The 12,485-nt window shown below is 47.8% G+C and overlaps 2 protein-coding genes across 2 annotated transcripts in view; one reads left to right on the forward strand and one right to left on the reverse strand.

The window, feature by feature from the left end:
- Nucleotides 1–684: 684 nt before the first annotated feature.
- On the forward strand, nucleotides 685–1,743 carry LOC104377940 (G protein-coupled receptor 183). Its single transcript, XM_009984837.2, has one exon. The coding sequence runs from the start codon at nucleotides 685–687 to the stop codon at nucleotides 1,741–1,743; it is 1,059 nt and encodes a 352-aa protein (XP_009983139.2).
- Nucleotides 1,744–11,180: 9,437 nt separating this feature from the next.
- Nucleotides 11,181–12,485, reverse strand: part of UBAC2 (UBA domain containing 2) — a 106,968-nt gene continuing 105,663 nt past the window's right edge. The window contains exon 10 of the mRNA XM_086615916.1: nucleotides 11,181–11,550. Coding sequence (XP_086472042.1) covers nucleotides 11,443–11,550 — 108 coding nt within the window. The 3' untranslated portion in view covers nucleotides 11,181–11,442. The remainder of the gene's footprint in view (nucleotides 11,551–12,485) is intronic.

Genomic DNA, 12,485 nt, shown 5'->3' on the forward strand with positions numbered 1-12,485 from the left:
AGCAGGGTGAGCGGCGTGCGGGGCGCGGGGGGTTGGTGCTGGGGTGCTCGTCGCTTGGGACGGGCATGGAGTGTGGAGTTCTTGGGGAAGGGAGGGATTTTTCCTCCGTTTAAGTGTCTCCGGTTTTGTTTCCTCTCTGGTCCCAGCCCGGGCGTTGCAAAGGTGCTTCCTTGGCACCTCTGCCCGCCACCCTCACCCAGCCCCATCGATCTCTGGGCATCTTCTCAATGAAGCTCCCCATTCCGCCCCACCCCCCACCCTGTGGTGATGAATAAATGACATCGCTGCCACCGGATGAGTTTGGGACCTTGCTTGTGTGACAGGCGATTCCTCCTCCCAGCCCCCTGTTCCTTTCTGGCATTGATCGGACTTGCAAAAAGACCCAAACAACCAAAAATAAGAGGAGCTGGTGACAAGAAGACGACAATGAGTCACAGCCTTTGTTGAGAGACTCGCGCCGAAATCACAAGAGATGCGTTTTTCCAAATGACTTGAGCTGTGTGCTGCTGGGGAGGGGTGTGGGGGTGGGGGAGGGTGGCAGGGAGCAGGGGACAGGCGTTTCGCTTCGTGATGAGGGTGAGGGCTGGCCCAACGGGTGCTGCTCCTGTTACCGATAAGCTGCAAGTTTCACGTCTGTTCTTATTCCAAGGGAGAAGGTGAGAGAGATCGTAAGACACCACGGAAATGGCTGTTGTGGAGGCCGTCTTCTCGCCCGCCAACCTCACCTCCAGCAACCAGAGCAGCTGCAACGTGCACAATCACCACTTCTCTGCCAAAGTCACCTTCTCCCTCTTCTACACCACCCTGCTGGTGTTCGGCGCCTGCGGGAACATCTTGGCCCTCTGCATCACCTTCCAACGCAGGAAGAAGAAACTCAACTCCACCGATCTTTACCTGGTGAACCTGGCTCTCTCCGATGCCCTCTTCACGCTGGCGCTGCCAGGCAGGATCACTTACTACATCCTGGAGTTTGACTGGCCCTTTGGGGACTGGTTCTGCCGGGCCACAGCCTTCATTTTCTACATGAACACCTATGTGGGCATCTACTTCATGACCTGCGTGAGTGTGGACCGCTACATCGCCGTGGTGCGCACCAGGCACCCTGGCAGGATCCGGAAGATGAGCCGTGCCAGGGGCATCTGCGTCCTCATCTGGTCCTTGGTGTTCCTGCAGACGGCACCGTTGCTTCTGCGGCCCATGACGCGAAGGATGGGAGACAAGCTGACGTGCATGGAGTACTTCAACTTTGAGGAGATTCCCAAGCTGCCCTATCTGCTCCTGGGGGCCTGCGTGCTCGGCTTCTTCCTGCCCGTGGGCATCATCTTGGTGTGCTATGTGAGGATCAACCTCAAGCTCTGCCAGACGGCCAAGGAGAACCCGCTGACAGTGAAGAATGGGCACCACCGCCGGGCCTTCACAGTCATCCTGGTGGTGCTTCTGGCCGTTCTGCTCTGCTTCAGTCCCTACCACCTCAACATCGTCCAGTTCATGGTCAGGAAGATCCTCTACCAGCCGTCCTGCCGTGAGCAGCAAGCCTTCAAGATGTCCCTGCAAGTCACTGTGGCATTCATGAACTTCAACTGCTGCATTGACCCCATCATCTACTTCTTTGCCTTTCGAGGCTACAAGCGGAGGCTGCTCCGCATCTTCAGGAACAGCGGCTCAACGGCCACCTCCTCCACTGCCAAGACCCCCTCCGAAAGCAACAGCAACAGCCAGCCACCCGGCTCTGTCTCTGTCTAGCAGCGCAACTCCCTTCTTTTCGCTAAGGCCTGCAGCTTATGGATCATCCCAGATGGCAGGAGCTGGAGCCAGGCTGCAGAGCAGGACCAGCACCTCTGACAGGCTTCATTGCTCCCCTGCCTGGAGCCAGGGGCTCTCACAAAGCCAGCCCCGCCGGGACACAGCCCTGTATGGCTCTGCACGCCTGGCTCTGTGCTCAGCGCTGGTGGACCTGCCATCCTGGAGCACAGGGAGGCCCGTTTTCATCCCAGCCCCAGAGGAGGCAGCTCGTGCAACCGCTCTGGCTGGCAAACACAGTTGGGGGTTTCCCAGCACCACACCACGCTGCCCTCCCATGCCTGTCCTGCATTCCTGGCAACCGTGCTGGCAACCACCATGATGTTCCCTGTCTCCCTGCCCTCTTTCCCTGTGCTGCCCCTGGAGCAATGGGGCAGCATCTCCACGGGGCTCGGGGCAGCCCGCATGGAGCACGCGGGCTCAGGGCATTTCAGGAAGAGGCTGGGATGTTACTTCAAGGCAGAAAGTCGCCTACAGCTCCTTCCTTGCACCGACAAACAGTGGCTTTGCTCTCCCCCTGCTCAGCGTCCCACTCTTGCAACTGGGCACTGCACGGGGCGAGCAGTAAGCGCGGGGCACGTGGGAGCTGCTGGAAAAGCCATTCTTCAAGGGAGAAGGGTGAGGATGTGAATTCGCAGAGCTCCCAGGAGTGCTGCTACCTGCGTCGGGCTGCTCTGCTTGGGCGGCTGCTCCTTTCCCAGGGTGCTCTTCCTTGCTGCGGTCGCCCTGGGAACTGCTGCCAGGAAGGGGATGCCAGGACTGGCCTGGCTCGCAGCGCTGCAAACCTGCCCTGGGGGTACTTGCTGGGGAAACCTTCCCACCTCTCAGTACCTTGAAGGGAGCGGAGGAAAGGGGATGAGGAGATGAGGATTGAGGGTGGCCTTACGTGACCTTGACTGACCTTTGCTTGAACGCGGCACGCCGTGGAGTCCAAGAGCATTGCTAAGGGCAGGTTATGTCTGACTCCCGCCAGAGCAAGAGGAGGAGACCCGAGACGTCAGGTTCCCATTGATGTTTGAGCCCGTGCGATGAGGAGAGAGTCGGCAGGAGCAGGGACCTCCTTGGCTCTTTTCTGAAGTCACCGGACTACAACAAAAAACCACACATAGAATTTCACAGTTCCTGGGATGGCTGGTCTTCTGTTTGGGGTTGGAAGGGACAGAGACATGCACAGAGACATGAAGAAGCAAAAAAAACCAGCTTTATTTTGCTGGAAAGTAAACCTGAAGAAGTTTCATGAACAGACACTTTTGATTAATACAAATCATTCTTTAAGGTAATAACCTTTTTCATGGCTAGAAAGTTAGTAATAGTCATGTGCAGCCCTTTATTGTTTTAAACGTGCATGAATGAGCTTTTGGATGATGATGGGTTTACTTTTGGTGCGGGTAACTGTAGCATTCTGAAGGCTGACTAACAGGGATGCCTAAAACAGTTCAGGTGGGAAAGGGACTCTAGTAGGTCCTTTCAGGAGGCTACCTGAGCCCTGCTCAAAGCAGGTCTAACCTTGATGCTGGCCTGCAGAGAGCCTCTGTCCTAAAAAGTGTGTTACAATGGACAAGGAAGAACTGGCATGCAATAATATAAGAAAATCAATGGTCCGAACACCCCAAAGGAGCCTGGCTAGGCTGGTAGTTGCTGTATAGTTATGCTGCCCTATTAACTTGTGCAAGAAGTGTTGGCTGGAAGGGACCTCTCTGCATCACTTCATCCAACAGCCTACTCAAAGCAGGACCATGGCTGGCACGATGTCAAGCTGGCTGTGGCTTCTTCTAGGCAAGGCTTGGGAATTCTAGGCAAGGAGGGTCCCCTGCCACCGAGGTGATGGTTCCCGTGTTGTGTTGCACTGCAGATAAGAACATTTTCCCCACTGTCCAGTCTGAACTCCACCATCCACAGCCAGTGGCCATCGCCCCTAACATCACCTACTCGTGCTAAGAAGAGCTGGGCTTTCTCATCTTCTTAACTCAAATTCCTGTATGACTGTGGTAGGAGAACAGTGGTATGTAGCTGTCGGCATTGGCAAGCCTCCACACTAACTCCAGAGCACAGGTCTGCAGTGGTGGCCAACCCTCCTTGTCAAGACAAAGGCGAGGAGATGTTTTGCCAGGCTGGAGCCTACAGCTGAGGGGACAGCAAATCTGTGACAAAGCCTTCCCAGGAAAAGGTGGAACATAAATATAGCCTTGTATGCCCCTTATCGGGTTCTATTTTTCTCTGAAGTATTTTATTAACAAAGATGTCCCCACTTTTCATCCTTCGCCACCAGTAAGAGCCTTTGGAGAAAGAAAACAGGTGAACAGTTATGTGTAGCGCTGCAGAACGGCAGCATGCAGGAGGGATCCGGCATCCCTCCTCTGCACCAGCGCCAGCCTGGGGCCCTTCCCTTTGGAAAGTACCCGTCGGGGCACAGCAGGCAACCAGCTGGAGCCGAGGGGACGCCCAAGGGGTGGAGAGGGAAGGGCCTTGGGCAGAATGGATCGGGAGCCTGGGCTTTGGGAATCCCGTATGGGCCGAAGCAGTTCGCCACCTGGGGGTGCTCCCTGGCCGCTGGGAACCGGAGCGTTTCACTAAAACCGAAGCGAAACCCTACAGAGCATTTTGCCGAGATGCACGGTAACGCTGTTCCAGCACTTCCTCCAGCCGCCTGATCCCAGCTCCTCACACGCCGCCGGCATTAACCAGCCGGCCCGCCCTCCCCTCAGCTACCGCCCCGGGCGCCCCTCTCCCCGCCTCGCCCCACGGGCGAGCCCGCTGGCGACCACCTCCACCTCCGAATTTGGCCACCGGCTCCGCCCCCCCCCCCCCCTCCCCCCGCCCCTCAGCACCGCCGCCGCGGCGGAGGGCCCGCGGCCGCGCGCGACCGCCCCGCGCCCGCCGCCTCGCGGCCCGGCGGCGCCCTCACGGGGCGGGCGCCGCCTCCGCAGCCCCCGCAGCGCCGCTGTGCCCAGAGGGGGAACCTTCCCCCGCAGTTACGAACGGGTCCCAGAACATTAAAAAAAAAACCAAACCCACAAATAATAAAAAATAAATAAATAGCCGCAGCTGGTGCTGCTCCCCCGCCCCGCGTGTTCACTGCGGGGACGTGGTGCACTCGATAAGGAGGGCGGCCGCCAAGCGTGCGGCGAGCTCGCGCTGGTGTCCCGCCTGGTCTCCCAGCATGGTTTCCCACGCAGGGAGTGGGAATTTCTGCACCACGCGCAGGCATTTCGCAGCCTATCGCCATACCGCCTCGTAAGAAGGGAAAGCTGCAGTTTGATCTCAGGGCAGCGAGTGCACTTGTTGCGGCCACGTGCCACCGCCACGCCTGTCCATAGCTGCACAGGTTCCATACGTATGTGGTGCAAACGGAGATTTCCTTCGCAAACTCGAGCTGTGACCCTTGCAGCTCAAAGCCCCTCCAACACAGCGTAGTTCAGGTTTCTCCTGCAAAAGGGGTGATGGGCTCATGCAGTCGGATGGAGCCCAGAAAGCAGACCCTGTCTGGCGAGCCGTATCTTAATGGCAAGTAAGCGCACGGAGCTCAGATAGCACTGCCTTTTTTCCTTAACAGCGGTTCCAAACTTAACGCTTTCAGCTAAAATCATAAATTTCCAGGAGAGTGCTGGGGGGGATGAGTGCTCCTGGTTGCAGTTACACGTTACCTGTTAGTAAACTACCTGGAGCCATGCAACACACCTCTCCGGTCTGTGCTTTAAATTGTCCTGAATTGAAGCTATCGCACGTCGCGACATCCGCCTTTGTAAGCTAGTAAAACGTTGTCATGTAAAAACGCACATATCTGCTTAAAATAAAGCTTCTCACCGCCAAGCAACAAGCCCCAGTGTGATCGTTTGGGCCAGGTGATGTGGGCAACTGTTGGCTGCGCAGCGGTGCACGGTGCCTCTCTTCCTCTGCCCGCGTTTGGCCTGTATCCGCAGCTGAACAGTAGCCAGCTGTTCTGCTACCCAATGACCCCTCCCTGCTCGAGAACGGGAATTGAGAAAAGGGAAGAAGATCCGTGGGTTGCGATAAGAACTATCTAATAATTGAAATAAAAATAAAATAAAAACGAAAGTAATAACAATAATAATATATACAGACAAGTGATGTACGATGCAGCTGCTCAACACCCCTTGGCCAATATTCAGCTTGTTCCCAGACAGTGATCCTAGAGCAGGAAAGACCCAAAACTGCAATCCCAGGAGAGAGAGAGAGAGGGGGGGAGAGAGAGAGAGAGTAGGCCTTGGGAGCAGAACAACAGGTGAGACCCTCCAGGGATGGTGACCATTGAGAAAGAGAGAGAGAAAAGCAGGCCTATCCCCAATAAACTTTTCATTTTGTAGTGAGCATGACATTACATGGTATGGAATATCCATTTGCCAATTTAGGTGTCAATCTCCCTGGCCACGCTCCCCTCAGGTTCTTGGACATTTGAATCATTAGCAAAGAAAACAAGTTGGAAAGTCTTTGAGCACTACAGATACCTGCGTGCCACGGCTGGCTACAAACTAATCCAAAGTGTCTTATCCACTCTGTTCCCAGTGAATTGGGTACTGCAGCCTTTTAAAAAACACAGCTTCCTTGGGAAATGTAGCTTCTCTGAACACAGAATTGATTCTATGATTCTATCCCAGTCTAACCAGGACACTCCTGCAAGCAAAGCAAATACTCAGAAGTGATGAGGAACAAGCACAAGCTCTTAATGCACCTCCTTTACACGAGACATTTGTTTCCCCAGGAAGGTCATGTGCTTTCAAATCCCCGCGGGGATTTATAAATAACCTCCTGTGGGGAGAGCGGTGGGACCGGCAGGGAGCTGTGTCCTTTCTGGGGCAGGTCTCCCTGCAGTAGGGATGGGGTGACAAGTGGAGAGTTGGGTTGGCAGGACCAACTATGCTTTAAAAACCAGAAACAGCTGCTTTCTCCCAACCTATGGTGACTCCAGGGTTTGCTTCACTGCCAAGCTCCTGGGATTACACTGTTTTATCTCTTGCTCACACGTACCATCTCATGCAAACCTGACCGGATAAAATGGCAGGATTCCCCTATTGGACACCCCTGAAAAGAGAGTGGATTTTGAGTATGAGATTAGCCGCAATATTGCGCATTTGCATTTTTCACACAGAATCTCTGGGAATTCTTTCAAAACTGAACTAAGCGCAACGCGATATCCCACCTCTCTCCTCTCATCAGGTCTTTTCCTTCTGTCCTCTGCAGTTTATCTTCTACTCTGCTCCTTTTTTCTAAACTCTGTTCCACCTAGTTTCACATCGCCAGTCTCCTCCCTCAAGTCCTCTCCTTTGCTAATCTTAAATAACATTTATGGTCCCTACTTATCTCCGGTCAAAAGGCCAAATCCTGCATTCGGTTCTGCCACAATCCCAGAATTTTTCACCCACTTTTAAAGTACATATATTCCTGTGTTCTCCAACGCTACCGTTCAAGTTTGGAAGCGGTCTCCTACAAACACGTGTGAGCCCAGCTAACTTCTCATTTCCTCTTGAAACTCTCCTTTGCAAAAAATCAAATGGCAACAGCTGAACTACCCCTTTGCCGAGATTCTCGCCCGTTGCGCCCATTCATCAGGCTGTACTGTTCCTCCGCTCCCATCATCGGTTTCTTGTCTTATATTTGGACTGAAAACCATTGGTAGAACACACCCTCTTTGAGCTTCCATTAAGAGTGGACTTTCTATGGTCAAAGCACCCCCTTCTATATGGAAACAGGAGGAATGCAATCCTACTAAAAACTAAACCAAACTCAGGATGTTTTAAATAAGCTCACGCATGTATCTATAACAAAATATGCATGTATGTTTGCATAAATAAAAACACATACTGTGCTTGTGTGTTCATGTGATACTCCTACTAAAACAGTATTTGGACTTATTCATACAAAATATGTATTTCTATGGCTACCCAGTTAAAGAAAACTAATCTCATTTAGGTTTTCCTCGTGGAAGAACGCAAAAGAAATTAAATGCACTCATGTATCAAGGAAACTAATTGTTCAAATTAATACTGTGCATTTATTTCTCTTCAAACAGATGCAGTTCCTCTACATCGCGAGCGTTGTAGTTGTGAGTGTTTTCAATTTGGATGCCTGGACAACTTCATATATACTCCAAATACATATGTGTTTGAGAGATGGGAGTCTTTGAATACAGACTTGTAATTTTCTTCAACAAACTCTTAGCTCCAGTTGAATTCATCAAATCAATACATAAATATTCTCACTCACTCTCTGTATATATACATATGTGTGCACACATATATACATATGCGCGCATATACTCATATATGTATATATATACACATACAGAAACAGGAAAGCCAAAACTGTTGCCATTTGCCCAGTACCTGGCAATATGACTTGCTTGCTTGTCTTTCTGTTTCAGACAAAAATAACAAGACCTTTTCTCCATCGTATGTTCACAAAGGCACCGCCAACAAGCGCTAGACAGCGCTGGCTGGCACCTGAACCAACTGGGACAGTCCATTTGCTCACATGAGTAACGGGGAACCTTTTAACTCTTGTTTTGGGAGAGGATAATGGTTGGGGTAGGTACGGAGCCCAGTCATTCTGCATCTTCGCAAAAAGTTAAGGCTTGAGAACCTGGTGGCTGATTGGGCAGATTTCCACAAATACAAACCTCACTGCGGGTGTATTTCGAAGTATTGCATAACCATCCAGGAAAGTCCCCAATAAATTACTCCGGTGTCGTCTCAAAAGACAACATTCCCAGTCTAGTAGAGAAATTTTAACAGCAGCAACTACTTTTATTTCAAAATACCAAATCTTGGCTTTACTAAAACCACCGTGAATTTCCTAGGGACTTAAAAATCCTCTCTGTAGAAAAGTATTCTGCACTGTCTTGCTGCCTGAAAACTATCGTTGGGTCACACACAAAATAGAAACTGTGCAATGAGATACTCAAAACTGTATTGGACAAACACGGCTGTGAAGAACACGCTTCTCACATTCCCAGAAATGGTCGACGAAAGTTTCACCATCAAGTGGAAAGCGAGTTGTTTTCCAGCTCTAACATCTGAATCTTTCTTTTATGGTTCTAGCACGAAACAGGAACTGCGTTCAACGGCATCCGAGACCTCTCCTTTTACCACTTCTTTTTTTTTTTTTTTTAATTGGAAATCACAACCCTGGAAGCATTTTGAACACGAACTGTTCTCACAGATGTCAAGGGGAGTTTTCAACTGACATCACCAAGACCTGAATTTTACCCCTTATGTTTGACCACGTTTTGTGAAATGCCCAGCAATATGGGGTTTTCCACACAACTGTGATATTTGGATACCCCTTGTATAGCTAATAGTAAGAAAGGATTTAGACATGGAGAACATCCACTTACATGTCCCAGATGCCACTTGGTATGTTTTAAAATTCCAAGGAATAAATGCTTTGTCCTTGTCCCTAAAGCAGGGCAATGTCGGAAAGGGCACAGGTTGTATTTAATTTCCCCTGGGTTAGGTAGACCTTTATTTCCTACAGACAAAATTTGACTGCTGAAGTCAAATTTTCTACTACTTCTGAAGTCAAAATTTCTTCTACTCTTTACTGCTACTTTTGATAAAATATTTGTGAAGGAAGAATCTGTATGTTTCAAAATTAAAACCTGTACTTGTTTCAAAACATTTAACTAGTTTGCATACAAAAACTATCGTAGGGCTTTTTTTCTTACATTTAGCCTTCGCTTTGTAAGACTGGTTTCCAGAGTTCTCTGGGCACAGAAATGTCCCTAGCCTACACACGGAGCGAGCCACTCGGGTTCACACAAACAAAACCTTTCCATTAAAAAGCAGTAAGTGATGTGATCGTAGCAGCAAGCCAAACACTGAAGGAGGTTGATCAAAATGCAGGAAAACACACAGTCATTCCCCAAAGCCCTTATTTCACCCACTGGAAAATAGTAAAAAATATATATAGGACATTGAATTTATTACAAATTATGTCATGTGTCAAAAGCTGTACAATTTGATGTCATTTCTGGATAAGGACTTATATGGCTGGGTGACTTTTTTCAGTTTTATCAGTCAATTAAAAAGCAAAAAAGAAAGGTATCTCTCTCTCTCTCCCCCTAAATCTTGTCCTGTAATTTCCTGATATCTTTTCCAGGCCAAATGAGATTGCGCAGATCTGTACTTTGACACACACGTGTTCATTTGGATTTCCGAAACATCCTTCTCTCTCTGTTCTTTCACCTCCTCCCCTTTGCGGCTGCCATTGCCTTTGCTATACTTCTGTGGACCTAGATCTTACTCTAAATGTATGTGTGTATTAAATATGCCTGTGTGTATATAAATAGTCACATACATACACACAACGTACAAAAAAAGTACATACAGAAACATACATTAAATGCTTGAGATACATGTGTAGGTTGGTTTCACAGAGTCACAGTTCAGGATCTTGTATTACTTCAGCTTGGTTTTACAAAGATGTTCACCTCTGTCCACTCCACCACCTGAAACTCCTAAAGTGCTAATACTGAATGCTTCTGAGAGTCAAGCCAAGTAAGTTTATTATCAATCTGAACTTCAAAACAAATATAGTACTATCTTGGCATTAGTGTCCTGTTACCTCCCACGTTAGCCTGAATCACCCTTACGGTTAATATTCCAGTCTGTGATCAACAGTTAAGTTGCTTCAGAAAGTGAGGATTCAGAAAATGCAGGGTCATCCACATCTTTGACAGTAGAAAACTAGAACTATATATAGAAAAGTTAGCTTTTTATCATATTCTTTTGAGACAGTATGTAGCCAGCTCAAAAAATGAAACCGGCACATAGGACACTGAATATACATCCATCGTTACAGAAGTCTGTCTGAATTAGACATGGAAATCATTCAAGTCACTTCGGTTCTGATCTTACTGCATCATTCGATTCACCTTTATTGCTTCCAGTGAGTATCTTCATGACCTGTATCTGAATAGCAATTTGTTCAGTTTGTAAAATTCAAATTTACAGTGGTCACTTACCACAGCTTGCAATACGCACATTAATTTTCTTGCAGCCTATCTGTGTATTATGTGCTGAACGACAACTTTTATTTAAAAAGGAATTAAAGAAATAAGATATTACAGGCATTAATAAAACTTTTCAAAGAATGAGATAATAGTTCCATAACCCTTTACTGAGTTGAAAATGAAGTGATCTTCAAACCTCTTATTACTGTAATTAAAAATCAAGTACTGTAAAATAACATGTAAGCTAGAGAAATTAGATCTGTAAATTAAGAATATGCGATTTTTCTTGATAGGTAAATCTAGTTGTTGTGGTTGTTGGAGCTTCTTTTCCTAGTCATTAAGCCTGATAACATGTCTAACGAGGATTTACAAGAAAAAACCCAAAACACCTACTTTATTTTAAAAATAAATTTAGGTAATATCCAGTAATAAGTAGAAACTGAAGTTACATTGAAAAGGACAACCAGACTAGAAACCACCAAGTGATCTGAAGGCTTGGGAACAGTTCATGTCATTCATTAACATCACTTTGAATCACCGGTCACACGGCGCCAGTTTCTCTTTTCTGACGCTCTTGCGGGGATGACCTTCGTGAGTCTGCCCAGCAGGTGGCTTGGATCCCCTTTCAGACGTGTACAAACCCATCAAGTGAAGTTCCTTCACACAGAAAACCATCAGTGCTGCAGTAGAAAATTAGTGGCTACATTTAAGTCATTATTTGAAGCCCTCAGAGCTTCTAGAGCATCTCCCCTGGAAAATCCCATTTCCATAAGTCGTGCAACCTGGAAAAGAAAGAACGTAACACTGCTTTAAAGTTTTATTCACAATGTGTGCGTTAGTCATGTGAACAGTGTCAGAAATCATTTTTCCGCTCATCAGGCCGTTCAAAAGCTTACCTTTCCAGGGGGTAAGCAAGTATGGCCATGCATCGGCACAAAGATGTATCTGGGGCAGCAAGCTTGAAAACATTGCCACAGAGATGACTGCCTTCTGATACTTTGAATAAAACCGACCGTTTGCTGAAAATGCCACACCTGTTATTTTCCTAGCTGGTCCAGTTTTGAAAGAAGAGTAAAATAGAAAGTACGGCACCACACATGACAACTACAATCTGACCTTGGAGCTTGCTGCTCTGGACAAGAACAGGACCTCGAGAACTCAACACCGACTGAAATACGGAATTTACAGATGTGAAAACCTGTTCAGGCATCCTTAGCTCTACTTTCCTTGAAAAGACCGACTTCTCCAGAGGGCATTAAAAAACTCAAAACTATTCATTCTAGGTGGGTTTTAAAATAAACCTGAAAGTTAGCCCTAAAACAAGGGCAGTACAATACTTAAATAGGTTCAGTAAAATTCTTGGAAGGATTATACATATTCTCAAAACAGTGTAAGTCAATGACATTTGATGGAAGAATTACCTGGAAAAGGGCACATTAAGACAGTGATTTTGGTAATCAATAACCACTTGACCCTCTTTATACTATCATGTACTCGACACCTAACCTTTTTGCTCTCTGCTAACAGATATTCAAATTACCACATCTAAAAAGCAACGTACATATAACCAAATTTAATTTATGGTTAAATCCCAATCTAAAGTACATTTTAAATCTACAATTCTCAATTAGGTATGACTGAAAGTCACAATATAACTCATTCATTTTTATAGTTAATCTCCCAGAGAGGGGAAAAACAAGGTCGAGGTGGGGCAAGG

The sequence above is a fragment of the Tauraco erythrolophus genome, chromosome 1 (genome assembly GCF_009769465.1).
Source record: "Tauraco erythrolophus isolate bTauEry1 chromosome 1, bTauEry1.pri, whole genome shotgun sequence".
In the NCBI taxonomy this organism is placed as follows: Eukaryota; Metazoa; Chordata; class Aves; order Musophagiformes; family Musophagidae; genus Tauraco; species Tauraco erythrolophus.

Excerpts from the sequence above, each read along its gene's own strand:
- LOC104377940 (XM_009984837.2), top strand. The coding sequence starts at position 685 with ATGGCTGTTGTGGAGGCCGTCTTCTCGCCCGCCAACCTCACCTCCAGC.